The 24,307-nt window shown below is 51.3% G+C and overlaps 14 protein-coding genes across 14 annotated transcripts; 6 read left to right on the forward strand and 8 right to left on the reverse strand.

Moving 5' to 3' along the window:
- Positions 1 to 524: 524 nt before the first annotated feature.
- Positions 525 to 3,311, forward strand: SAICODRAFT_50817 (DNA/RNA polymerase; the record flags this gene model as incomplete). Its single annotated transcript, XM_019169016.1, has 1 exon — positions 525 to 3,311. One exon carries the CDS (start codon positions 525 to 527, stop codon positions 3,309 to 3,311), a length of 2,787 nt encoding a protein of 928 aa, XP_019027182.1.
- A 140-nt stretch (positions 3,312 to 3,451) lies between these two features.
- SAICODRAFT_68467 (DUF1753-domain-containing protein) lies at positions 3,452 to 4,624 on the reverse strand. The gene is made up of 4 exons (XM_019170387.1): positions 4,513 to 4,624; positions 4,342 to 4,447; positions 4,202 to 4,293; positions 3,452 to 4,149 (listed from the first exon to the last, which is right to left on the reverse strand). The coding sequence occupies exons 1-4, from the start codon at positions 4,567 to 4,569 to the stop codon at positions 3,607 to 3,609; spliced, it is 798 nt and encodes a 265-aa protein (XP_019027183.1). The 5' UTR covers positions 4,570 to 4,624; the 3' UTR covers positions 3,452 to 3,606.
- Positions 4,625 to 4,797: 173 nt separating this feature from the next.
- SAICODRAFT_51555 (ras-domain-containing protein) lies at positions 4,798 to 5,524 on the forward strand (the record flags this gene model as incomplete). Its single annotated transcript, XM_019169073.1, has 3 exons — positions 4,798 to 4,858; positions 4,911 to 5,141; positions 5,190 to 5,524. The coding sequence occupies 3 exons, from the start codon at positions 4,798 to 4,800 to the stop codon at positions 5,522 to 5,524; spliced, it is 627 nt and encodes a 208-aa protein (XP_019027184.1).
- A 450-nt stretch (positions 5,525 to 5,974) lies between these two features.
- Positions 5,975 to 7,153, reverse strand: SAICODRAFT_4279 (nucleic acid-binding protein; the record flags this gene model as incomplete). Its single annotated transcript, XM_019168711.1, has 1 exon — positions 5,975 to 7,153. The coding sequence occupies one exon, from the start codon at positions 7,151 to 7,153 to the stop codon at positions 5,975 to 5,977; it is 1,179 nt and encodes a 392-aa protein (XP_019027185.1).
- A 279-nt stretch (positions 7,154 to 7,432) lies between these two features.
- On the reverse strand, positions 7,433 to 8,619 carry SAICODRAFT_22497 (uncharacterized protein; the record flags this gene model as incomplete). Its single annotated transcript, XM_019166588.1, has 2 exons — positions 7,433 to 8,446; positions 8,494 to 8,619. 2 exons carry the CDS (start codon positions 8,617 to 8,619, stop codon positions 7,433 to 7,435), a joined length of 1,140 nt encoding a protein of 379 aa, XP_019027186.1.
- SAICODRAFT_28364 (uncharacterized protein) lies at positions 8,538 to 9,331 on the forward strand. Its single transcript, XM_019167133.1, has 2 exons — positions 8,538 to 9,146; positions 9,201 to 9,331. The coding sequence occupies exons 1-2, from the start codon at positions 8,775 to 8,777 to the stop codon at positions 9,273 to 9,275; spliced, it is 447 nt and encodes a 148-aa protein (XP_019027187.1). The 5' UTR covers positions 8,538 to 8,774; the 3' UTR covers positions 9,276 to 9,331.
- Positions 9,332 to 9,375: 44 nt separating this feature from the next.
- SAICODRAFT_86624 (ammonium transporter MEP2) lies at positions 9,376 to 10,848 on the reverse strand (the record flags this gene model as incomplete). The annotated part of the gene is made up of 1 exon (XM_019171445.1): positions 9,376 to 10,848. One exon carries the CDS (start codon positions 10,846 to 10,848, stop codon positions 9,376 to 9,378), a length of 1,473 nt encoding a protein of 490 aa, XP_019027188.1.
- Positions 10,849 to 11,126: 278 nt separating this feature from the next.
- Positions 11,127 to 15,191, reverse strand: SAICODRAFT_86629 (uncharacterized protein). The gene has a single exon (XM_019171446.1). The coding sequence runs from the start codon at positions 15,113 to 15,115 to the stop codon at positions 11,414 to 11,416; it is 3,702 nt and encodes a 1,233-aa protein (XP_019027189.1). The 5' UTR covers positions 15,116 to 15,191; the 3' UTR covers positions 11,127 to 11,413.
- A 603-nt stretch (positions 15,192 to 15,794) lies between these two features.
- On the forward strand, positions 15,795 to 16,470 carry SAICODRAFT_28367 (uncharacterized protein). Its single transcript, XM_019167134.1, has 2 exons — positions 15,795 to 16,140; positions 16,195 to 16,470. Exons 1-2 carry the CDS (start codon positions 15,822 to 15,824, stop codon positions 16,446 to 16,448), a joined length of 573 nt encoding a protein of 190 aa, XP_019027190.1. The 5' UTR covers positions 15,795 to 15,821; the 3' UTR covers positions 16,449 to 16,470.
- A 114-nt stretch (positions 16,471 to 16,584) lies between these two features.
- SAICODRAFT_63163 (ubiquitin activating enzyme subunit APPBP1) lies at positions 16,585 to 18,303 on the forward strand (the record flags this gene model as incomplete). Its single annotated transcript, XM_019169974.1, has 3 exons — positions 16,585 to 16,798; positions 16,852 to 17,913; positions 17,972 to 18,303. The coding sequence occupies exons 1-3, from the start codon at positions 16,633 to 16,635 to the stop codon at positions 18,298 to 18,300; spliced, it is 1,557 nt and encodes a 518-aa protein (XP_019027191.1). The 5' UTR covers positions 16,585 to 16,632.
- Positions 18,304 to 18,451: 148 nt separating this feature from the next.
- Positions 18,452 to 18,754, reverse strand: SAICODRAFT_16122 (uncharacterized protein; the record flags this gene model as incomplete). The annotated part of the gene is made up of 3 exons (XM_019165611.1): positions 18,452 to 18,501; positions 18,548 to 18,630; positions 18,684 to 18,754. 3 exons carry the CDS (start codon positions 18,752 to 18,754, stop codon positions 18,464 to 18,466), a joined length of 192 nt encoding a protein of 63 aa, XP_019027192.1. The 3' UTR covers positions 18,452 to 18,463.
- A 222-nt stretch (positions 18,755 to 18,976) lies between these two features.
- Positions 18,977 to 19,957, reverse strand: SAICODRAFT_22501 (uncharacterized protein; the record flags this gene model as incomplete). The annotated part of the gene is made up of 1 exon (XM_019166590.1): positions 18,977 to 19,957. One exon carries the CDS (start codon positions 19,955 to 19,957, stop codon positions 18,977 to 18,979), a length of 981 nt encoding a protein of 326 aa, XP_019027193.1.
- Positions 19,958 to 20,601: 644 nt separating this feature from the next.
- On the reverse strand, positions 20,602 to 21,308 carry SAICODRAFT_100896 (uncharacterized protein). The gene is made up of 3 exons (XM_019165173.1): positions 21,180 to 21,308; positions 21,039 to 21,123; positions 20,602 to 20,986 (listed from the first exon to the last, which is right to left on the reverse strand). Exons 1-3 carry the CDS (start codon positions 21,231 to 21,233, stop codon positions 20,691 to 20,693), a joined length of 435 nt encoding a protein of 144 aa, XP_019027194.1. The 5' UTR covers positions 21,234 to 21,308; the 3' UTR covers positions 20,602 to 20,690.
- A 28-nt stretch (positions 21,309 to 21,336) lies between these two features.
- Positions 21,337 to 24,192, forward strand: SAICODRAFT_16124 (26S proteasome regulatory subunit rpn1; the record flags this gene model as incomplete). Its single annotated transcript, XM_019165612.1, has 3 exons — positions 21,337 to 21,494; positions 21,550 to 21,606; positions 21,661 to 24,192. The coding sequence occupies exons 1-3, from the start codon at positions 21,372 to 21,374 to the stop codon at positions 24,190 to 24,192; spliced, it is 2,712 nt and encodes a 903-aa protein (XP_019027195.1). The 5' UTR covers positions 21,337 to 21,371.
- Between the last annotated feature and the right edge of the window lie 115 nt (positions 24,193 to 24,307).

The raw sequence follows: 24,307 nt of genomic DNA on the forward strand, positions 1-24,307 counted from the left end.
CGATAAAGTTGCACAACCAGTACTTGTTTACCTTGGTAGGCGAGTGCGCAAAAGCACAAGACTTGTCACTGATGACCAAATGGTTGGACAAGATGCAGAAGGAGCTCGATATCGTGCCTAACGAAACCACCTATGCTATTCTTTGCAAGGGTGCTCTAGGCCTGACTGATAAAGACATGAGGGAGATGATGCTGAAGAACTTCGCAGAGATGTTCTTGAAGAACGGTGGAGTACTTGGCGATATGATTGGTCAAGCTGGAGTTTACAGTGTGGACGACATTAAGGCTTTGATTGATATGTTTGGTCTAAGTGTAGCTAACATCAAGCAAGGTAGCCGTCAAGTCATCGCAGATGCACTTGCTGCTGCGGAACGTCAAGTCTCGGAGGATGATGTTCAGAATATTGCGGAAGTTGCGCCTACCAAAGTGTCTGGTCCGGGGATGCACTTGCTGAAACAATCCCTCGCCGCATTGATTGATCCCAATTACTCAGCATCTGAAAATGAAGCTCGCATTCCATTCTCCATGCTTGAGAGCTACGAACGTCAAAAAATCCTGGAAGAGTCTGCCTTGGATGCTGCAGTTGCAAGATGGAAGCATGACCACGAAACGACGGTCAATCGCGGAAAGTTGAATCCATTGAAGAAGTCACTTAACGCTTTGCTTTGGGAATGGCATCAGGCGTTGGTCCCGTTAATCGAGGACGAAGTTCGCAGATGTAAGGAGGCCCAAAAAAACACTACTGCGGCAAGCGGAGCTGACGTGGACCGTCTGGCGTATGGACCATGTCTGTTGCTTCTGTCCCCCGAGCAGTTAAGTACCATTACAATCCTGGAACTTCTCCGTCTTCAAGGTACAGGTGGTGTTGCGGAGGGCATGAGAGTCGCGCGTGCCGTTCTCAGTCTCGGAAAGCAGGTGGAGAGTGAGGCCCAGGCCGACATGTTGAAGGAACAGGCAGACAATGGCATCCTTGTCGGCGACATGAAAACGATCTTTAGCAATGAAAAAGCCTTTGCCCTCGCAAAAGCGAAAGCCAAAGCACGTGCAAAAGGCGATATGGCGACTCCGGACACTGAATGGAGACCCGATTGGCCTCATACACTACGTGCCCGTGTTGGCTCCGTTCTCATATCGTTGTTGATGCATGTCGCGAAAGTTCCCAATGAGGCCGATGACAGCGTTACAGGCGAGAAGCTTGTGGAAGTAACACCTGCTTTCTATCACGCATATCAGTATTCCAACGGTAAGAAGCTCGGTGTCATCAAAATGCACCCTGCTCTCATGCGCCACCTCGGCACCGATCCCATGCGCGGTAACGTACACCCTCGGTTGTTGCCCATGGTTGTTCCTCCTCGTCCTTGGCTATCTTGGAATAATGGTGGTTATCTTAGAGCCAAAACGCGTGTCATGCGTACTAGAGATGCGCCTGAGCAATTGCTCTACCTAAAAAAGGCTTCAGATCGGGGTGATTTGGATCTTGTGTTTGCCGGTCTGGATGTTCTGGGCCGCACTGCATGGGCAATTAATCGAAGAGTCTTAGATGTGGCTGTAACGGTTTGGAATACTGGTGAAGCCATTGCTTCTATACCCGCTACCGACACAAATTTTGAGTACCCATCGGAGCCTCCGCCAGACTGCGATCCCGCAATCAGGGCCATGTACGTGAGGAAGTGTAAGGAAGTGGCGCATGCTAATCAGAACAAGCATTCTCTTCGCTGCGATGTGAACTACAAGCTGGAGATTGCCCGAGCCTTCGTGAATGAGAAGATGTACTTTCCGCACAATATCGACTTCCGTGGGCGCGCGTATCCCATTCCTCCACACTTCAATCACCTTGGCAATGACTTGTGTCGAGGTCTTCTGGTCTTCCACGAAGGGAAAGAACTGGGAGAGGAGGGCTTGAGGTGGCTCAAAATTCACATGGCAAACGTTCGTGGATTTGACAAAGCGAGCTTCAGTGAGCGTGCAGCATATACCATGGAGAATTTGGAACATATCTTTGATTCCGCCGATAAACCTTTGGGCGGTAAAAGATGGTGGCTGGAAGCCGAAGATCCATGGCAATGTTTAGCTACCTGCTTCGAGCTGGCTGATGCTTTGAGGTCGCCCAATCCCGAGAAATACATCTCTCGAATGCCCGTGCACCAGGACGGTACATGCAACGGGTTGCAACATTATGCAGCATTAGGTGGTGATATTGTTGGAGCAAAGCAAGTCAACCTTGAACCTAGCGACTCACCTCAGGACGTTTACACCGGTGTCGCAAACCTTGTCGCGGCTGAGGTTGAGAGAGATGCGGCCGCCGGGAATAGCAACGCTCAGGAACTGGTGGGTAAGATTACCAGGAAGGTTGTCAAGCAGACTGTTATGACCAACGTTTATGGTGTTACATGGATTGGTGCGCGTGATCAGATTGAGGGTCAACTTAGGGACGTCGGTATTCCTGACGACCGTGCCTTCGTTCTGGCAGCGTACGTTACGAAGATCGTCTTCTCGGCCATGAAGAGTATGTTTTCGGGCGCTCACATGATTCAGGATTGGTTGTCTGACGCTGCCAAGATTATTGCCAAGGCCCACCCTATCGATGCGGACGATGATACCAACATGACTGCTGTCATTTGGACTACACCCCTGAACTTGCCAGTCGTTCAACCTTACCGCAAGATTTCGCGTAAACAAATCAAGACCAACTTGCAGACAGTGTTTATTTCCAACCCGGATGCCATGAACGAGGTTGATGTCAGGAAGCAGCGTACCGCGTTCCCGCCTAACTTTATCCATTCGCTGGATGCGACCCACATGCTAATGTCTGCCCTCGCCACCTCCGAAGCAGGTATTACCTTCGCTGCCGTGCACGATTCTTACTGGACGCATGCCTCTGATGTGGATAAGATGAACGTCATGCTCCGGGACGCGTTCGTTCGATTGCACCAGGACGATATCATGGGTAACCTGAAACGAGAGTTCGAGGAGCGGTACAAGGGATACAAGACGCAAATGTCTGCTTTGGCTGATTCGGCGGAGGGTAAGGCAGTCTTGGCCCAGCGAGCCTCCAAGAGCCGTACGAAGTCTACGGAGGCCGATGTTGCCGATGTTGCCGATGTTGCCGATGTTGCCGATGTTGCTGACGTTGCTGACGTTGCTGAAGCCGCGTCGCCGACTTCGGCTGTGGAGGCTATGTTCGCTGAGGAAGCAGCGCCGAAGAAAAACAAGTCGGTGAAATGGTGGGGTGATCTCGTGTTCCGCCCCTTGCCAGCAAAGGGTGAATGGGACGTGCAGAACCTGAAGCAGTCACAGTACTTCTTTTCGTAGATAATCAGGGGCCTATAGCTATACCTACAGGTAGGTAGCTATAGGGTACATCTGCATAGATTCAGGTGGTCAAAATTAGAAGCTGCAATTCTTTACACTCAACTCGATTGCGAAGCAAGTCTCATGCTGGCTACATACGTATACCTAGCCTTTTCTCCCTGCAGCGGCAGCTGTTTCATGGTCTTTGAATTTGGGGCTTTGCAATTGAATGCATACGTACAGCGTGGTAACCAGCAACAGCAGCACAGAATCTGAACCCTGCGACGACCCGACGACAGTATGATTTGCTCTAATCCTACGCCCGTCCGAAACTAACTGACCGGCGATACTTGCTCCTCCCCGATAAACCGGTTGAACGAAATAAAGGAAGCGCCGTTAACCATCTCTCCAGTGTCATGCTGGGTGTTTCGCCTGCACTGAACGACCGCTCTTGACCAATTCCATGATCCTTGACGACCTGCTTAGCATAACTGAGCACCACCAAGACAAAATAGGCTTTGACGGCCCAGAAAAAACAAATAGCCATAATACTTGACAAGCTTTCTGGCTGTAAAACACCCTTGCCCACTCCTGGTACGCCAATACTAGAGGGCGTAACGGCCAAGTCGGCATTCTCGCCCGTCGCACCAGGAGTAGGCACAACGTGAACCTCCTCCACAGTATGAGCTGGATCGGTAAAACCAGCAACGTCCTGGACCATCTTGTCGCCGGCGCCGGTTGAACTTGACTTGGACAGAATGAGGAACCAGGTTGTTGCAAACATGACGGTATATGCTATGTTGATAATCGAATCAACGACAAAGGCGTATGCATACACCAGTGTCGGAAGAGGTTTCTCCTGTTTTTGCACAACTCAGCACGTACACAGGCACACGATGGACGATAGTTACCCTTTGAACGTTCTTCAAGCACCAAGAAAAGAAAACAGCAGCGAGTATTGAGTACACGTACATGCTCATCTGCCATGCTGAGATTTGAGCCCCTAGGAGATAATCAGGAGGCAGTTCACAGCATAAAAGCAAAATCGTACCTGTAAAGACAGCCAGAAACCCATAGAACCCTGCAGCCTTGTTGAGAATGGTAAACATGGTGATCAATTCAACTCCCGTGCGTAAGTTGTACATGCCGAGGAACCTCTGTTCGACGGTGATTATTAGTCGCCTACACCTTTCAGACTTTTCGTAGATGGACATAGACGTACCCTGGGCAAGCGAAAGAAGGGGCGAATGGAAGCAGTGAGCTTCGTTGCATTGGACATGGTGGTCAACTGCCACTGGGAGTGTATGCTGGTCAAGTGGGATGTATGCTGCTACTGCTACTGGGACTGTTTGAACGGGCTTGCATGCTACAGTATCGACGTCGGCCGCGCAGGGGTTGCGTTCACCCCGCGCCCCCATACGGTTGCTACAGGTATACGGTATACGGTACCAACCACCACACCAATCGCAAACACCAGCTGGGCATTCAATAGCATTCAACAGCATTCATGACCGACCAATCTTCTTTTGCATCAAGTTCTTTGAGGAAGTTCAAGTTGGTATTTCTCGGTGCGTCACGACCGTGCCAGACTGGAGACAGGGGTGCTGACGGTGCGAACAGGCGAACAATCCGTTGGGAAAACGTCCCTCATTACCAGATTCATGTACGATGACTTCAACGACACGTATCAAGCCACTATTGGTATCGACTTTCTCTCCAAGACCATGTATCTTGAAGACAGAACAGTGCGTTTGCAGCTTTGGGATACCGCGGGACAGGAGCGTTTCAGAAGCCTGATTCCCAGCTACATCAGAGACTCCAGTGTTGCCGTGGTTGTATACGATGTCACAAGTAAGTCACATCCGCGCGTCAGCATATACACACCCTAACGCCGCCCAGACAGGAACTCCTTTCAGAATACGGCGAAATGGGTCGACGATGTGCGTGCTGAGCGAGGATCGGATGTCATCATTGTCCTTGTTGGCAACAAAACCGATTTGAACGACAAACGACAAGTTACCCCCGAGGAGGGCGAGAAGAAAGCGAAAGAGTTCGGTGTCATGTTTGTGGAAACCAGCGCGAAGGCGGGACACAACGTAAAGACATTGTTCAGACGGATTGCGCAGGCGTTACCGGGGATGGAAAGTGCTAGCACGGAAGGTGCACAGAGCTCACAGAGTAAGTCGTTCCGGTCACATTACGTCTCACGTACACAGCATAACAACGAATTATAGTGATCGACGTGAACATTAATCCAAGCACTAGCAATACTCAGGACAGCAGCTGCGCATGTTAAGAAGGAAGGGATATTGGAAGTGGTCCTATTGTAGGGCAACCGTCGTTCAGGGGGTGGGTATCGAGACACAATACAGATGTCAAAATTCAGGAATATACCACTACATCGTTATTCGATCCTCATTCTCCGAGCATATGCATGCAAGAGTAGAAACGGTACCATTGCAGAATAGCATTGCTAAAAAACCATCTAAAGAATGAATATACAGATGCTGCCCAGGCCAGAAAGGTATGGATCGCTGAAAGCGGCAACAATTGCTGCTGCTGCTGCTGCTGCACTGGCCCAGAAATGCCTATAAGAATACATACCACAGCCTAGAAGAGAATGACCGAACGCCTATACCTAAAAAGAGCAAACAAGAAATTTCAAACCATTATGTCCTCGCCCCTCAACAGATTTTGCCGCCTTCAACGCCGGGGCAAAAGCACTCCCCCTTCCCTTCAATGTACAATTTCCTTCCATCCCACCTCCCGAGGCTATCATTGCCTACGGTGAAACCTCCAACAATCTCCTCCCAGACAGTCTCCTTTTTCCCAAGCACCTTCGGCGGAAGAGGCGCCGCAGCAGGGATCTTCCCCGAGGCTGTCTCAGCGGCTTCAACAGCGTGGATTTGCGCGGTGCCAGGAAGAACCATCCCCTCAACAACCACCCTCTCACCAACCCGAGCTTCAGTAGGGGGCTCCAACAAACGGACAACCTCACCTCCCTCATCTTCCCGGACACCACACAAAATCATACCTTCAGACTTGATGCCACGAAGTTTCTTAGCAGGCAGGTTCGCGACGACAACTACCGTTTTACCCGTCATCTCATCTCCATTCGGATAAAACTTCTTCAAACCAGATAAGATAGTGCGCTCACAAGTAGCTGACGAAGAAAGTCGGATTGTGTGGACCCAGAGATGAGGGGCTGTCGGATGCGGCGTGGTAGATGTAACACACCCAACCAAGAGATGAAGACGATACATAGGATGAGCGGGGGGAAGATTCAACGTCTGCGGGCCCTTCGTCGCTTCCATTGGCTTCGCCAGTGCGCCCTCAGCGGGCGTTTCATCAGCATCCGAGATGAGCGAAGCGATGTGAGAAGAAAGCTGTTCCTGGGAAACCTTCGACGCGGCAACGGTAGAAAAGAGCATCTGCTGGACAAACCCTCTCGAGGATGCTGCGCCAGACCAAATGCTCATATTGACGTCCATTTGCTTGGAAGGCGTGCCGGCACACGGTCCAACTTGCTGGCTCGAAGGCGCTGCGTTCACAAGAGATTCATGAGCTACCATCTTGTCCAAAGAAGAACTTAGCTCGAAATTTGTCATCACTGGTGTTCCAGGGATGGTTCGCGGTGCCGGAGACGAGTAAATCGGCTTCACAGAAAACGTCGTAAAAGCAGAGGCATTGCGACGATGACGGGTAGGGGTACCGCAAACAGGAGCAGGAGGGGCCTGAGTCAAAGCAGGGATAACAGAAGAAGTAGAGTGCCTAGCGGGGGAGATCACCGGCTTTCCAAGGGAGAGTGATGCGGATCGAATATGACGACGGTAAAACGCAGACTTTGAAGGAGAAGCGGACATAGCTCGGCGGGGAAACAAGATGCAGCGGATCAGAAGCGCGACTGTAAGATCAAACTCCCTTTTGATCTTCAGAAGGCCTGCGCCGATTCTCGGCCTTGAGGTGCGGATGCTTGGTTTCGTCAATTTAGGATTTTTTGAGGCGCGCAGATATTACATCCACGGTTATATACAGCAACATTGCAATTGCTGCAGCAGCCAGCAAGCTGAGATGGGTACCTCTTACGCTGAAGTGCGCTATTCGAGTAGCAATAGGATACATTCAGTAGAGTATTTCACGAGTTACACCAAGATCCGTCGCAGACCCTCAACCCCAGCTTCCACCTTCACACGCGTGACTGGACAACAACCCTTATCCTCCAGCCATCGGTACGCACAAGTATAGCAGAAAACATACCCAGTCGGAATCATAGTCGGGTTTGTATGAGGGTTCCCACACAACCCGCATTTGCTGGAGTCACCCTCGTTCTTTAGAGCGTCAGGTGCGGGGTCTGAGGCCACTGGGGACGGAGGAGGTAATGCGATGGAAGACGATGCTTCCGCACTGAGCTGCTTCGCGAATGGGGAAGCTTGCCACCATTCCAAGAACTTGAGGAAGAACATGGCTGCTGGTAGGACGATCTTCAGACCGTCTAGCAACTTTGGGAGCAGCAGTCGCTGTGCAACGAGAGGGTTGAATAATGATAATCCAATATTGGGTGGTACTGGTCGAGATGCCCTGGCTGGTGGAGGAGGGGTAAGATCTGACGGGCCTGCTCTCCTGATCCTTACCCCCGTAAGAGCCAGCCATGGTGTATGAAATGCCGATTTATCGAATAGATATGCTATGTTGTAGGCTAGGACACTGATGTAATATGCTGCGTTAAGCGATGGGTACACCAGGATGAATGTTTGGCGCAAGGCTCTTCGGAGTTTTTGTATTCTTGACGCAGACTCTTCCGTTCCGCGATTTCTGACGAAACCAGCACCCAGTATAGAAGCACCAGCTTCTACTTCATAGAGGTCATCGAGTTTCGCTTTGATGTACGGTATACCAACCAGTACAAACAAGGATTTCCACACGTCCCTGTCTCTAAGCTTCAAGGCTTTCGCCAGAAGACCTGGCTGACAAGCCGCCGCCCGTGAAAACTTGATCTGAGGGCTGCGTTCGCGCATCAGGCCGTAAAAGTTTTCCGCGAACGAACCATTCCATTGCTTCAGATAATGCCTTTCGATCAACAGCATCAAGCCAGCGTAGAATTCGTCATGTTTGTTGACGATTCGTAGTAGGTATCGCGGGTACCGTTGTGCATAGAACTATGAATGGTAAGCGGAAGTCGAAACGGAGGGAATCCAGCACGTACAGCAAGGATGTAGCGCAGTGCCGGTTGCAAGAGATCACGCAGCTGGTCGACAGCAATGAGTTCGAAGAGAGATGGCCTGTATGGATCGATGTCTCCAGCGCCTGAAATGTTTGACAAGAACTCCATTGTCGTTGATCAATTGCGGGGAGTTCTGGTTCTCGGGGTGCACATGCATGAACAAACCCCACGTTCAATGCAACCTTATTTCAACCCAGCACGCAATTCATTCAACATGATGTTATCTGCTGGTAAGTCCCCCTTCAATTGCAATGTGATAAACCATGGAATGTATGTTCAACAGATCGCTAATCGTCGTATGGAACGAAGGCTCATCCGCTAGAGACCATTGTGCGAACGAACGGACATTTCTCTCATGGCTAAGGCTGTCTCTCACTCTGACCTTGGTCGGACTCGCCTTTGTGCTAAAGTTTGATCTGAACGCTATTGATGAGCCGTCACATGAAGAGCGGACTCTGGCTCTGCCGTTGGGCTACACCTTCATCGCATTGGCAATCCTGTCCGTGGGCGTGGGATTAGCCAACTACCTGCGGCTGTTGAGTCTCCTTGTACGGAAGGCCGCCATCGTACAGCCAAACAAGTGGATAACAGGCGTCGCCTTTGGCATAGGCACTGTCATCGCGTCCGTGTCGGTGCGTTTCATCCCAGTCGTCACCACGAGTCGGGCTAACACATTTCTCCCTACAGATCTTCTTGATGGCAACACATTTCGAAACAGGGACATGATCACGAAAATCATCTTTTTATTCAATTATTACTCATAGATCATTTTCCGCACAGCGTCAAACTAGGGTATTAATGATGTAAATCCTACAAAAACTCCATCCAAAGACGACACAACCACTTCTCTCGCAACAACAACATTTACACCTGAGCATCAGCTTCAGGGTTAAATGGGCGGTGCTTCTCGCTAACAGCAGCTTCAGACTCCTTGGGGTGGGTCATGGATCCCTCGCCGGAGGCACCCTCGTAACCCATGAGCGCGGGAACGCGGGTCTCACGCTCACGCTCGACAAAGTCGTATGCAAACTCACCAATCTCAGCAGCGTCGATACCCTCTACCTCGGCCTCCTCGGAAGCACGAAGGGAAAGACCAGGGATCAAGTTCATGACGAACAAGATGATGCAGGTAACACCGAAAGAGTAAGCAACGGCCGCAGCACAATCAGCGAGCTGGTAGGCGAGCTGGATGTAGTGACCGTTCAACCAACCACCGGGAATGGCAGAGACCCCGTCCAAGGCACCAATATAGTCGGCAGCGAAGAAAGCAGTGAGCAAGTTTCCAACGATACCACCAACACCGTGCTCAGCAAAGATGTCAAGAGCGTCGTCAACACCAATGTAGTACTTCAAGCCAGTAGCAAAGTTGCAAGCAGCACCACCAACGACACCGAAGATGACAGCAGCCCAAGCGGGGACGAAACCAGAGGCGGGAGTGATCGCGACGAGACCAGCGACGGCGCCGGAGCAGAAACCGACGGTAGACCACTTACGCTCAAGACGGTAGTCGAGCAAGACCCAGGTGATTCCACCTACGGAGGCAGCAATGTTGGTGACCACGCAGGCCATCACACCACGGATATTGGCACCGCCGGCAGATCCACCGTTGAAGCCGAACCAACCGAACCAGAGAAACACCGTACCGAGGACGACGTGGGTGACGTTGTGGGGGCGGAAGTTGAGTTCGTGGGTACCGTGACCGCGACGCTTACCGAGCATGACAGAGTAAGCGAGAGCAGCGGTTCCAGAGGAAATGTGGACGGGCGTTCCACCGGCAAAATCGTAAGATCCGAGCTTGTACAACCATCCAGCGGGGTTCCAGGTCCACTCAGCAAGGACATCGTAGACAATCGTAGACCAGACAAAGATAAAGACGAGACAGGGAAGCATACGTCCACGCTCCGCAGCAGCTCCGATAGCGAGGGCGGGAGTAATCGCAGCGAACATACCCTGGTAAACCATGTACAAAAGATCCGGAATGAAGACCGATCCAACAGACGGTGCACCAAGTACATCCTTCAATCCAAAATTATCCAAGTTACCAATGTACTTTCCAGCAGAATGCGAGAAAGTCAACGAGTAACCCCAAAAGAACCATTGGAAGCTGACGACGGCGACACTCATCAGGGATAACCAGATGAGGGAGAGCGCGGACTTGCGGCGCGCGAGACCGGAGTAGAAGAAACCGACACCGGGGATCATGAGCCAGACGAGGGCGGTGGAGGTGAGGATCCATGCGATGTCGCCTGGGTTGTAGTATTGATTGAGGTTTGTAGTGAGCGAGTCACCGCCAGTGGCGATGGTGCCGTCGTAGGCGACAGTATTGAGGCCCGACATTTGCTTAGTTGTATGCAGTTGTTGTTCTTGTCTACGTCTACGTGTACGGGGAGGTACGAGGGAGTTATATAGAGGAGGAGGAGCGAGAGGAGAGGAGGAGATAAGAACAGAAGATGCGGCGGACCGGGGCGAGTTCAGCTGAGATGCGATAACCGGGAGTGAATGCACTTCAATGTGAAACCCGTCTCAATTGGGGGGGCTCAATTGGGGGGGGGGGCTGCTCTGTCAGTTGAATCGCTGATAAGACGCGCGCGGGACCCGACCAGCCCGCTCCAGCGCTGCCGTGAGGGTGGGTGATGTCCGTGAGTCATAGATAGAAGAAGAAGAACGCCGGATCAATTGATTACCTCTGCTCCATCGTCCTCATCGGTTCGCGCTCAACAGCATCTCGCTCGGATAACCGCTTCATCTCTTTCCGACGTTACCCGAGATCGCGCTGACGCAGCAGCCACTGATAACAGCACACAAGCACTCCCTTTGTACGAGAAGTATGTCCGTGCACAATTCGTTTGTATCGTAGCTAAGCCTCGCCAACTGCCCATCGCCTGATCCACTAATCTACGTCTTACTCATTCCTGCCCTCCATCTCGCTCTCCACCTCGTAGCCCTGTTGATCTCCCGACCCTGTCTCGGCTCCCCCTTCCGCGCTCGTCGCCATATCCATGTCCTCAGTGGCAGTAGTGGTCGGCGTCGTAGGCGTTGCGGGCGGCTGCGGTTGTTGCTCCGTTGCGATGCCCGTCTCCATCCTGATCTGCATAATCCATGGATGTTGTAGCAGTTCAGCAGCAGTATTCCGCTTCTCCGGATCACGCTCGAAACATGCCAACAGGAAGTCCTGTCCAAGTTGACTCAACTGCTCCGGCGTGGGTAAATCGGGTTGGCGCGATGCAGCAATGTGGTACATAATCGCCCACTCGTTGTCGAGATTCGCCCATGGACGTCGACCCGTAGCCATCTCGAGGACACAGCATCCAAGAGACCAGATATCCATCGCGCCCTTGCGTCCCGAACTCGATCCCGTAATGACTTCAGGAGACATGTACATCGGCGTACCCGTCATACTCGTCAACTTGGTCCGAGCGGCAGTCATCCCACCCCTAGTCTTTCCACGCTGCGCAATGACCTTTGCTGCACCGAAATCGACGTACTTGATCACACCCATATGATCCAAGAGGATGTTCTCGGGCTTGATGTCGCGATGTACGATGTTGCTTTGGTGGAGGTAGGCCAATCCTTCGAGCAGTTGTAATGCGTACACTTGCACGACAGTCTCGTCCTCAATACGACCGTGCTCCAATAAATTCGCCAACGAACCACCCTGACAGTAGTCCATGAAGATGTACACCTTATCCCTATGTACCTCGACACCGTAGTACTGCACAACATTAGGATGATCGAGCATCTCCAACACCGTCATCTCATCCTTGATCGACTTGACAATCGTGGGAATAGACTGCGGATCTTGCAAACGAATCTCCTTGACGGCCATCAAATCTCCCGTATCCAAGTTAACAGCAGCGTACACATTACCAAACGATCCACCACCGATGAACCGTCCCTGCTGCCACCTCATGGTGATGTTCGATAGCGAGGAAGCCAGTTGCATGAGCGATCTGTTTTCGCCAATCGTCTCATCGAGAACTTTACCAACCATCTGCATCTCCTCTTGTTGAACCTTCCGCCTCTGCTCGACTTCCTCAAGATGCGCAAGGATCGTTTCTCGCATGTACCCAGTCAAGTCCTCACTCTCAAACTGCTTGCCGATGTCCGTTGCGGGTTTCTTCATTTGGCTACGTGCAGCTTCAAGTTTCTCCTGTTCTGCTTTCGCGGCCATGTTTGACCGTGCACCCATGATATCGAAGTGAGAAATCAAGAGTGCCATACATCGTGCGACCTTGCTGCACAGCGTCGAGAACTCTCCGTCCGTGATGGCGAGGATGTTACTACCCCTCGTCATCATCATCGCGAATTCAAGCGCGATAACAGCCCATTTAAACGTCTTTCGATCACTGGGTACACAATCATCACATATAAAGCTGACCCAATCAACGGACAACTTGATGATCTTGAGATTATGCGCCGCACGTCGTGACGGCTCCATATACCGCAAGGAACGCTGTCCAAACTCGGTGGCGAACGCATAACAGTTCTGAATGAGATCCTGGCATCCATAACCCCTCGTCTTCTCACGGATAATGCTGATACTATCCATGATCGAGCTAGAGAGCTTGTAGGACGTCTTCTTGATCTTGACAAGTTCTCGGTTAACACGTGGAAGATTCGCACGCTGCTCAACGAGTACTTCAAGGGTGTTGTTGGTGACGTGCATGAAATTCCTTCGAGCGTTTGCGAGACGAGCAAGAGAACCGTCGGAGACGAGACGTACCCTGTTTTGCTTGATATCCAAGTTTGGCTCGGGCATATCGACGTTCAGGATCCGTCCACTCCACATGAACGGTTCTTCGGGGCAGAGGATGAGGACGTAGGGACAGAGAGGGTTATCCTCCTCTTCCTCGCGGTGGAAACAGGTTCTGAGGATGGATCGGATGTCGTTTGGTCGGTCGTACAAGGAGGGGTCTGCGATGATATATACACCATCGTGTTCGACACTTGCTGTATAAGCCAAGAAGTGTCCAGTCTGCACCAGAGACTCGATGAGAACAGGCATACTCTCCTTGTCGAGGTTGTACTCTGTAGCATTCTCGAACCTCGCACTCAAGATCTTGGCGAAACGGAGCAACTTCCTATGCCTCAATCGCACGTTCTCGAGGAGCTTCGAATACCACCTCGTCATCTCCGTACCAGTCTGCACCGAGGGACCCTTCAGCTGCGTCTCGAAGTAGTTCATGACACGGTTGAGGAGCTTATTGGTGAGCGAACTGAATTGCTCGGCGACCTGAAGATCACCACCCTCGATGTATCGACAGATGTCGTTGAGGTAATCCCACTCCGCTTCAAGGATTTCGGCTTCTTTGAAGTAGACAGATTTGCTGCCACTACCGAGCTTGAGATGGAGAAGGCGAAAGTAGAACTTGAGCGCATCCAACAATACAGAGTCGTAGTTGTCATCGATGCACGGGGGCAAATCCCATCCAGGTTCCGGCTTGGACATCTCTGTGTACTCGTTCTTGATCCTTACTGCTAAACTCATGAACAACTGGAAGTCCTCCACCATCTGGTCGACCATAATCATCGTCGGATCCCTCAACTTCTTGGCGTAGGCCAAACGCAGACGAAGCGCTTCCTCGATAAGCTTAGTAGGAAAGTTGACAAGGAGCAACAATTCATCAAGATACGGTGGCAAGTGCATTTTGGCAAATGCCTTTGCGTTCTCGACGAGGTTTACCTTGGCTTTGTTGATGAGAGCATTCAAGGTCGCCAGAGTTCGCTTCTGGAAGGTGCGCTGAAGACCGTTCTCCTTGAGAATACGCTCAATGAAAGAGCTTTCGTCGTTGATACCGGGAGCAGGGGCGACATCAATTGGTCTCGTCAAGTCCAACTCTTGATTTCCGATCCAGTTCCGCAGAATCTGGATCTGAGTTTGGATGCTCCTTGTCACCGTACTCCAAGCTACCAGTGCATCCAGGTTGTACTGAAAGTCCGGCGATGCATAAGTCGTGTTCGACGCCATGATGACAGACCTGGACGGATACAATGCCTCGCACTTCTCCACCCTCATCAACAGATCCTCGACCTGCTGCTGCGGCGACTTCTCCGTCACATCCGAACCCTGTACTTGGAACGTGACCACTTCCTGAAGAACATTGTCGAGTTGCGCCCGCGCTTCCTCAACAAACCTCCTTTGGTCCACCAATGCCCGACCATACACCTTGGCCCTGATCCCAAGCCATAACTCTGTACGTAGATTTGCCTCCTCTTCTGTGTTTGCAGCTCCTGAAATACGTTTCTTCTCGGATTTGACAACTTCACCGGTCAATACCGAAGCCAACATTGTCTGCCATTCCAAGCGTTCTCGTGATTCGGGGGCATCGAGTGCAGCGTCCGATGGTGCCAGCTCTGACATCAGGTCCTCTGTTCTTGGATCAAGGTCAGGATCGTTGAACAGAACATCACCATCGATATCCGACAAGTCACCCTCATCATCGTCGTCAATGTCGTTCAGCTGTAATCTTCCTAAACCAGCCTCAAAATAGTCGTTGTCCGGATCTTGCTGCAATTTCTGTACATATGCCTGCTCTTGTGCTTGATATTGCACATTGGGATCCCACATATTCCGTGGGTTCGAAACTGTTCGTCTATGTGACATGACAGGTCTTCCGTCTACTGTAGGAGCTGGAGCAAGTCGAATGGAGCCGTAATTACCTCCAGATGGTGTTCGTGGCGGTACAGGTCTATCCATCATGGGTGGAGCAACTCCTTCGAAAATGACCTCTGCGTAGGGTGCAGCAGGATATCCTGGACTCTGCAAATATGGATCCGGCAACTGCGGATCTTGCCAGTATACACCTCCATCCATTGTCTGTTGCGTTGGGTAAAAAGGGCTACCGTCAGGAATAGCCTCAGCATATCCACTGGCCAGCGAGCCCTGCGAGCCGACTGCGCTACCGGCGGCGTCCAAGAGGGAAGGACGGGGCTGCCCCATAGCCATCATATGCTCCTCGACCTGGACAGAACCTGGATCAGTGAACCTCACGCCTCTGGACATGGTTGCTGGCTTGTGGGGTATATTGGTGCAGCTCACTGCTTGCGAAGCCCCCAGGTGCCTCGGGTGTCGGTACTTGCGCCCAGTGAGCGCCGCTGATCTGAGCGCTGGGTGATGTTTGATGTCCAGGTATCAAGATGGACGTCGGCGAACGTGTTCTAGATATATATCAAATGAAGATATACTCATCTCTTACCTTCCATAGGGCTGAAGGCATGTGATGTGGGGAACGGTGTAAACAAACGGTCGCGATATCGACCTTTGCGGCAGTCAAGAGTCAGAAGGACAGAAGACAACGCCAGCAGCACAAATGTCTATCAGAAGAAGTTCACGACCTACAACTCCTCTTCGTCGCGTTCAGCGCGGCTCCTTCTCAGAATTGTCGCGCAATGAATCTTCGGCGACCTTCCCTCTTGATGCAATGGAGCCAGCATTCGCAGAGGTTTCCGATGCTCTGTCAGACCTCCATATCAATTTGGAGCAGCTACAAGGCATGCACGAAAGTCTTGCAAAGTTCAGCGAGAGCTTTGCATCGTTCTTGTACGGGTTGAATATGAATGCGTTCTGCGTGGACTTCCCGGAAGCGCCGGTACCAGAGAGTTTCAAGAGAGCAGAGCAAGAAGCAGCATGTGCGTGAACTGATCGGCTCTCATACTATTACAGTTTCTCACTCTGCCTTACAGTACAGCGCCAAGTTGCAGCAGCTGCACCCCCGTCCTCCTTCCGTCACCCGGATTCAGATCAGACATTCATGACCAACGAGACGTCCTTCGTCGAGGAACCACCCGCGAGATCGCAAACAAGCCGGCAGGCACCGACAAAGGCAGGGCCTGGAGCCGGGACTTCACGAGGACGAGGAACTGCCCGTGGGACAGGGCGTGGAGCGAGCGCAACGCGAGGAAGCGGTATAGGACGCGGAAGAGGAAGAGGAATGTAGTTCAATTGATTTCCAAGCAACCATGCTGCTCTCGTAATCCCCGTATTCATGTTCTTACTGTTTTTCGTATGTCAGCTTGCAGGATGGCTGCATCTCTCGGGTTCCCCACAGAATGGGCCCGTACGACACCGCGTCTCAACAGCTGCTTGCAATCGACCCAGGATATCCTCGACCAGAAGTCCTGATGAGCGAGACAACGGCTCCCTATAAGATTGAGAAAAGCGTCAAGTTCGACAGGCAATTACGACTCTGGGCTGCCAGTGGTCAGGCTGCTCTCGAAAGTGCTCATATCTGCTTGCTGAATGCAACTGCAACGGGAACGGAAATCTTGAAGAATCTGGTTCTACCAGGTGAGTAGACCATCGTTTTTGGCGTGAACCACTAGCTGATGCGCTCACTACAGGTATCGGTGCATTTACGATCGTGGACGGAAAGACAGTTACAGAAGACGACCTTGCCATCAACTTCTTCCTCGAAGACACTTGTCTCAACCAGTCTCGTGCTCAGAAGGTTTCCGAATACCTTAATGAGATGAACGAGGATGTCAAGTCTGCATTCCTACAAAAGGACCCTGTTGAGGTCATTGCTTCCGACCCGGCATACTTTCAGCAATTCTCCCTCGTCATAGCATCAAACCTCCACCAGGAGCCATTGCTCGCACTGGCAAAAACTCTCGATCAAGCTAGGATTCCCCTAGTAGCGACGCATACAGTCGGTTTCCAGTCTATGCTTCGCCTTCAAGTCGAAGAACACACCATTGTCGAATCACATCCCGAATCCCTCGTCGACCTCCGTCTGGACTGTCCCTGGCCCGAGCTTGCAGCGCCCGCAGAGTCTCTAAACCTCGAAGCCATGGATTCGATGGAGCATTCACATGTACCCTACGTCAATCTGTTGCTTTACTACCTTCAGAAATTCAAGTCGGAGAATGACGGCAGAATACCGAGCACATTCCCGGAGAAGCAGAAGTTGAAGGAGATGATCAAGAGTGGTATGAGAACCGCGGATGAAGAGAACTTTGAGGAGGCTATTGGCGTTGTTTGGAGGGCATGTCAGGCAACGCATATCCCTTCTGATGTGAAGGCTGTGTTTGCAGACCCATTGTGCCAAAACTTGACGGGACAGTCCACGGACTTCTGGATTCTTGCGCGGTCCGTGGCGGATTTCGTGTCATCGCCGACTGAGGGCAATGGACTTTTACCCTTGCCAGGTGTTGTTCCGGATATGAAGGCCGATTCTTCTGGTTATGTTCAGCTGCAGACTCTATACCGCAAGAAAGCTGCGGAAGATGTCACTGCTGTGACGGCCCATGTGAGGGAGCACCTGAAGGCTGTTGGGAGGCCAGTGGACAGTATATCTGCGGATGATACTGCAAGCTTTTGCAAGCATGCTGCGTGGATCAAGGTTATGCGGTACAGAAGTATCGAAGAGGAATATGCGTCGTCACCCAAGACCGAGAAGATCGGTAAGAGCTACTTGCTACAACTTGTTTGCGTAGCTATCTGCTAACCATAATTGTCAAGCATCTGCATTGCAAGATTCTGAAGACCTTATGTCATGGTATCTCGCCCTTCGCGCCCACTTCGCCATCGACTCATCTACTGTCAACGCTTCGACACTTTCCGATGCTGCACATAAGATCGCATCCTTAGCTGAGCCCAATGAAAATGTGACGAAGGCTTGCGAGGAGACCGCTCGAGCGAACGGTGGTGAACTCCACAACATTGCTGCACTTATGGGTGGTATTGCTGCACAAGAAGTCATCAAGGTCATCACGAGGCAGTATGTTCCAGCGGATAACACAGTTTTGTTTGAAGGAATTGGTAGTAGAAGTCAGACGTGGGTTATGTAAGGCTGAGTACTAAGCATACCGAATAGACGCTTCCCAATTTAGCTGCCAGAAGAATACATGCATAGACTGTAAAGACACATAACATCTGCTTTGGTCGACTGTATGAAGACTGCCAGAGTCCACCCAAAGTATATACACGCAAAAATAGCGCCTTGCGGTTCGTTTATACGCCTCCCCCACTGCGTTCGACGCCCTTCAGACCTATCAGACAGTTAGCCCGTGCCCGCAACAAACACCGCCCACTTACCAATATCCTTTCTGTGAGAGTCATGGTCCCTCCTCATATAATAATAACCGCCTGCAACAACAGCAAGAGAAGCGAAGATGATACTGTGTTAAGGTCAGTCGGCCGATGGAGAACATTGGAAAGCGTGCGAACGTACCCCATGCGATTCTGCCCACCCGCAGCGGCCATAGGCGGCGGCTTAGGAGGAGGTGAAGTAGGAGCAGTCATTGTGAACGGTATATTTGGTAAATGCTGCTTTTGATCAAGGATCGTTGTTGGGGAATTTATGTACACAGCTGGACCGTCTTGCCGATTGTGCGTCACATGGGCTTTCCTTTCCCCACACGATCTTGTCCCCCGCATGAGCACGTTACCGTACAACCTGGCAGCTGGACTTCTGAGCCGGAATGATGGACATGTAGACGTGAATAATTCATTATTATTGCAAGACTAATGGTCGTCTTCCTTTTCTCCAGGACACTTCTCTGCCAATTCTTCAGAGTTTTCGTATTTGTGCCCGCACCAGAAACAGTATGCGTGGGAAGCCCGTAGGAAGCCAAGCACTTGATCCAATTGCTCTGGCGGAGGAAGAGCTTCGAACTCTTCCAGCTCGGCATCCTCTTCTTCCTCACCCTCCTGCTCCACATTGCTGATCTCCTTGTCTGCGGCGGAGCCTACCTCCACGGCGCCCTCTACTTTAGAACCTCCTTCTTCGTCTTGATTTTCGTCTTCAACATTGTGGAATGGTCGTCTTTCCATCATCTGCTCACGCATGAGACGTTCTCTTTCCTTTCTTACTCGTTCTCTCACCAAGCCTCTCCATACAACGTTGACCCTACGTTGATTCATTTCCTCGTCAGAAGCAAGGGCTTCGCACATTCGCTGTGCAGCCCGGCTACGACCCTCGGTCTGTCGTAGTTCACGTTCCTCCCGTACCCTATCTTGGTAGTCCACTTCCTCTACCACCTGCTTCTTCCTTGCATCCTCCGCTACCTCCTGAAGCTTGCGCTTGACGGCTGTTCCATGCCCGATACCAGTTCGACTTTCTTTCATTTCAATTGATATTGGCTCCACTCTCTTTGTAGTGCCTACCCCAGTCTTCCCCAAGCCCTCGCCAGCGTTGTATCCCATCATCTTCATCATCTTCATCGCTTTGCTCTCCTTGTGCTCCTCCTTCTCTAGTAACGACTGCCTCAGAGCCTCCTCTCGTTTCTCCTGTTCGATAACCTTCTGCGATTTTGTTTGTGATTTCTCGAATTGCTCTCGTTGGATACGTGTTCGTCTCTGGGAATACGTCTCCGTCGCTGGCTTTGTCGTTGGCTCTTCGAAGGTCATGTTCATGTAGTCGTCCTCTTCGTCCTCGTCCGTGTCGGGCTTCTCTTCAGGTGAAAGATCATTTTCTAGCAGGTCTTCTGGTCTTGGTAGGGGCATCTCTTCGAGGAGCTGAGGTTGGATCCAGAGATGCTTCCTTCGTACGCGACGCCGAGTACGTCGATATGAGCCCGCTGGTTATCGATGGCGACGTCATGTACACAGAACGCTTAGAACGTGAAGGAGCTTAACAATGAGGTATATTGGGTATAACTTGAAACGCCTTGTTTTATCGAATCGCCACTAGACCTCACATTGCTGGCATCCAGCCTCGTCTCGGTGTCCATTCCTCAAAGCCGTCGTCCTTCATTACAGCCGAGCCTGTTCGGCCCGTGATGACACTCACATTTCCACGATCCTCTCTTCCTTCATTCGTGAAGAGGTCCTCAGTACCCCGACCTCGGTATGCCAGCCAATGTCGTTGCGATCCTGCGTCAAGAGGACGTCGAAGGTTGGACAAACGTTCCCACGAAAACTCTGCTCCTAATGGGCGATGCGAGTTTTCCAAGGAGAGTCGTAGAACATAATGTTTGAGCCTTGCTCCACGGAGAAGTACTAGTATCATACCCTAAGACAAATCAGCAACCAGGACTTCTTTGGGGTTAGGTCATGAAGCACACTGTATGATAGGTCTGCTCAAGAAGCTCTTCCTGCGAAGCATTGCTCTGACTTTCCTGGCTCTCTTCTTCGCCAGAAGTATCGTCGTCCTTTTCATGAGGATTGCTTGGTAGTATCTCATAGGTACCACAGTCCCACATGATATGATTCCCATGGCCTGGGTTGCCAAACTCCATCAAGCTATACTGAGCGGGTCATCAGTGATGGTCGTAAGGTTAGTAGGGTTGAAGCCTACGTAATACGGATGAAGCATCGTCTCAACGGCCAATCTCGGTGCACCTCCCTTCGTTCCTTGTAATCCCTTTGGGAAAGCGAATGACATTGTCTTTCCAAGGGATGTCTGCAGACGAAGGTCCCAATGTAAACCAGCTCTCGGAGCGTCATGCTGCTGAATAATATAATGGTGTCCATTACCTGGAGGGTTCTCGAGGAACAGCCTCTTCAGATCTTCACGGGATATCGTGGGATTATCTGGTGATCCGCGTAAGCATCCCCATCAAAGCCGAACGATGAGGGTCCTAACCTGGTATATAACGGTCCAAAAGGCTCAAACAGTTTTCTATCTCTTTCTCATGGATTCTTCGCAGAGCTTCCTTCACGACACCAAGCTGTCATTTCGAGCATTCAGTCCATTCCCCTCCAACGTCGCCCAGGGAGAACTTACGCAGTAGTCGTCCAGAATAGCTTCATCAAATTCTATGTCCTTATCCACACTCATCCGAATTTTCGTTATGGAGGTTCATACGGGTGACGCGTAATGCCTTTCGTAGCTGCATGTTGGGCCGACGTCAGCGCTCGATCTCGAGAGAGCAGTGAGAAGAAAGAAACAGCCATTATACCCACAACAACCCATACAATGGTGAACCCGCAAGAGAAAGAAGACAAAGACAAGCAGCAGGAGAAGAAGGAAGAGGTTGATGCTAAGCCCAGTGGCGCGAAGACCAATGGCAAGGATGGCAAGAAGAAGGCCGAGGAGTTGGTAAGCAATTGCGCAATTGAATGGATATGTGATGGATATTAACGACTCTCTACAGTCAGAAGAAGACCAGCAACTAAAGTCAGAACTTGAGATGCTTGTGGAGCGCTTGAAGGTGCGATTGAACGTCCTTGTTCAAGCGAAGGCGACAACTGACCCATGAATGCAGGAATCAAATACCGACCTCTACAAGCCGGCACTGGAATCACTCAAGACGCTTATTCGTACCTCGACATCCTCTATGACCGCCGTTCCCAAACCTCTAAAGTTTCTCCGTTCTCATTACCCCAACCTGACAAAGCTCTTCGACACATGGCCGGCAGGCGAGAATAAGGACGCGTTTGCGGACGTGCTTTCAGTGTTGGGGATGACATATGCCGAAGACGGACGCAGGGATTCTCTGAAGTACCGTCTTCTTGGACCAAATGAGGACCCTGCCGTCTGGGGTCACGAATACGTTCGTCACCTTGCTATGGAGATCGGGGAGGAGTACTCGGAACGGACATTGAAGGACATTCCAGACAGCACCGACGACATTATGGACCTCGCCATGCAACTTGTACCATTCTTCTTGTCCCACAACGCTGAGGCCGATGCAGTCGACCTTTTGTTGGAGCTTGAGGCGATTGAGAAGTTGCCGCAATTTGTTGATGCGGAGACCGCGGCTCGTGTGTGCTTGTACATGGTGTCTTGTGTGAACCTCCTGGCTCCGCCAGACGATGTGAACTTCTTGAAGACTGCGCACGAGATCTACAGGAAACAGAACCAGCTTCCGCAAGCCATGACCCTGGCTATCCGCTTGGACGACCATGATTTGATTCAAGAAGATTTGGCAGCAGCAGGTGATGACAAGGCATTGAAGCAGCAATTGGCTTTCATGCTCGCTCGTCAGCAGATTTGGTTGGAGAGTGAGGATGAGGATGTCTCGGAGTGCCTTCGCAACACCAAGTTGTCTGAGTACTTTATGTCCCTTGGTCGCGAGGTGAACGTCCTGGAGCCAAAGATTCCGGAAGATATTTACAAGAGCCACCTCGAGAACACCAGGTCCACATTTGGATCCGGACAGGTCGACTCAGCACAGCAGAACCTTGCTTCTACCTTCGTCAACGCCTGGGTGAATGCTGGTTTCGGTCAGGACAAGCTCATGCTTACCGAGGAGGAGTCCGCTTCGTGGATCTACAAGAACAAGGAGTCCGGTATGCTCTCTGCTGCTGCATCCCTCGGATCTCTCCTTCTCTGGGACGTCGAAATGGGTTTGACCCAAATCGACAAGTACATGTACTCGTCTGAGGAGTACATCAAGGCCGGTTCTTTGCTCGGTGTCGGTATCGTCAACTCCGGTGTCCACAACGAGTCTGATCCTGCCCTTGCTTTGTTGGCCGATTACGTGGAGAACAAGAGCGTTGTACTCAGAACAAGCGCTATCATCGGTTTGGGTTTGGCATACGCTGGAAGCAACAGAACGGATGTTGTGGACCTATTATTGCCGATCGCCGGTGATTCTTCATTGACCATGGAGATCTCGAGTGTGGCTGCTTTGGCTTTGGGTCTGATCTGTGTCGGATCGTGTAATGGTGATGTTACCTCTACTATTGTTCAGACGTTGATGGAGAGGGATGAGTCTCAGCTCAAGGATAAGTGGGCCCGCTTCATGGCCCTTGGTCTTGCTTTGCTGTATCTTGGCAAGCAGGATGCCAGTGATGCTACGTTGGAGACCCTTAAGGTTATCGAGGCTCCCCTTGCCAAGCACGCTGGCGTTTTGGTTGAGATCTGCTCTTATGCGGGTACCGGAAACGTCCTCAAGGTTCAGGAGATGCTCCATTTGTGCAGTGAGCGCCTCGAGGACAAGAAGGAGGATGCGGATAAGGAGGATGGAAAGGCTGATGGTGAAGAGGCCGTTGAGAACATGTTCCAGAGCTTCGCCGTTCTGGGATTGTCGTTGATTGCCATGGGTGAGGATGTCGGAAAAGAGATGGTCTTGAGACAGTTTGGTCACTTGATGCACTACGGAGAGCCAGCAGTCCGCAAGGCTGTTCCCCTCGCGCTCGGTCTGCTCAATGCCTCTAACCCCGAGATGACTGTCTTCGAGACTCTTTCGAGATATTCTCACGACAACGACCTCGATGTTGCCATGAATGCTATCTTCGCCATGGGTATTGTCGGAGCTGGAACCAACAACGCTCGTTTGGCACAGCTTTTGCGTCAGTTGGCATCATACTACCACCGTGAGCCAAATGCATTGTTCATGGTCAGGATTGCACAGGGCTTGTTGCACATGGGTAAGGGAACATTGACCGTGAATCCATACCACAACGACCGTCAAGTGCTTAACAAGGTGGCGATCGCTGGATTGCTCAGCGTTTCCGTGTCTCTCTTGGACGCAAGGGATTTCGTTTTGAAGAACTCTTCTTGGCTGCTGTACCTTATCACCCCTGCCATGAACCCTCGCATGCTTGTTACTGTTGACGAGAACCTGCAGCCTCTACCTGTTACCGTGCGTGTTGGTCAGGCCGTCGATGTGGTTGGTCAGGCCGGACGACCGAAGACCATCACCGGTTTCCAGACCCATACTACACCAGTAATTGTCGGCTATGGAGAGCGAGCAGAGTTGGCTACGGAGGAGTATATCAGTGTTACGTCTGTGATGGAAGGTGTTGTGATCTTGAGGAAGAACCCGGCGTATATGGATGAGTCGGCATGAGGAGACAAATGTGGTTTGCATGAACGAGGATAGCTATTAGCAGATAATGTACGCTATGAATGAAAAGCCGAGTTACAGATGAAGAATACGCAACGTTGGCGTTATGTGAAATCCA

Source organism: Saitoella complicata (assembly GCF_001661265.1).
Source record: "Saitoella complicata NRRL Y-17804 unplaced genomic scaffold SAICOscaffold_1, whole genome shotgun sequence".
Taxonomy (NCBI): Eukaryota; Fungi; Ascomycota; class Saitoellomycetes; order Saitoellales; family Saitoellaceae; genus Saitoella; species Saitoella complicata.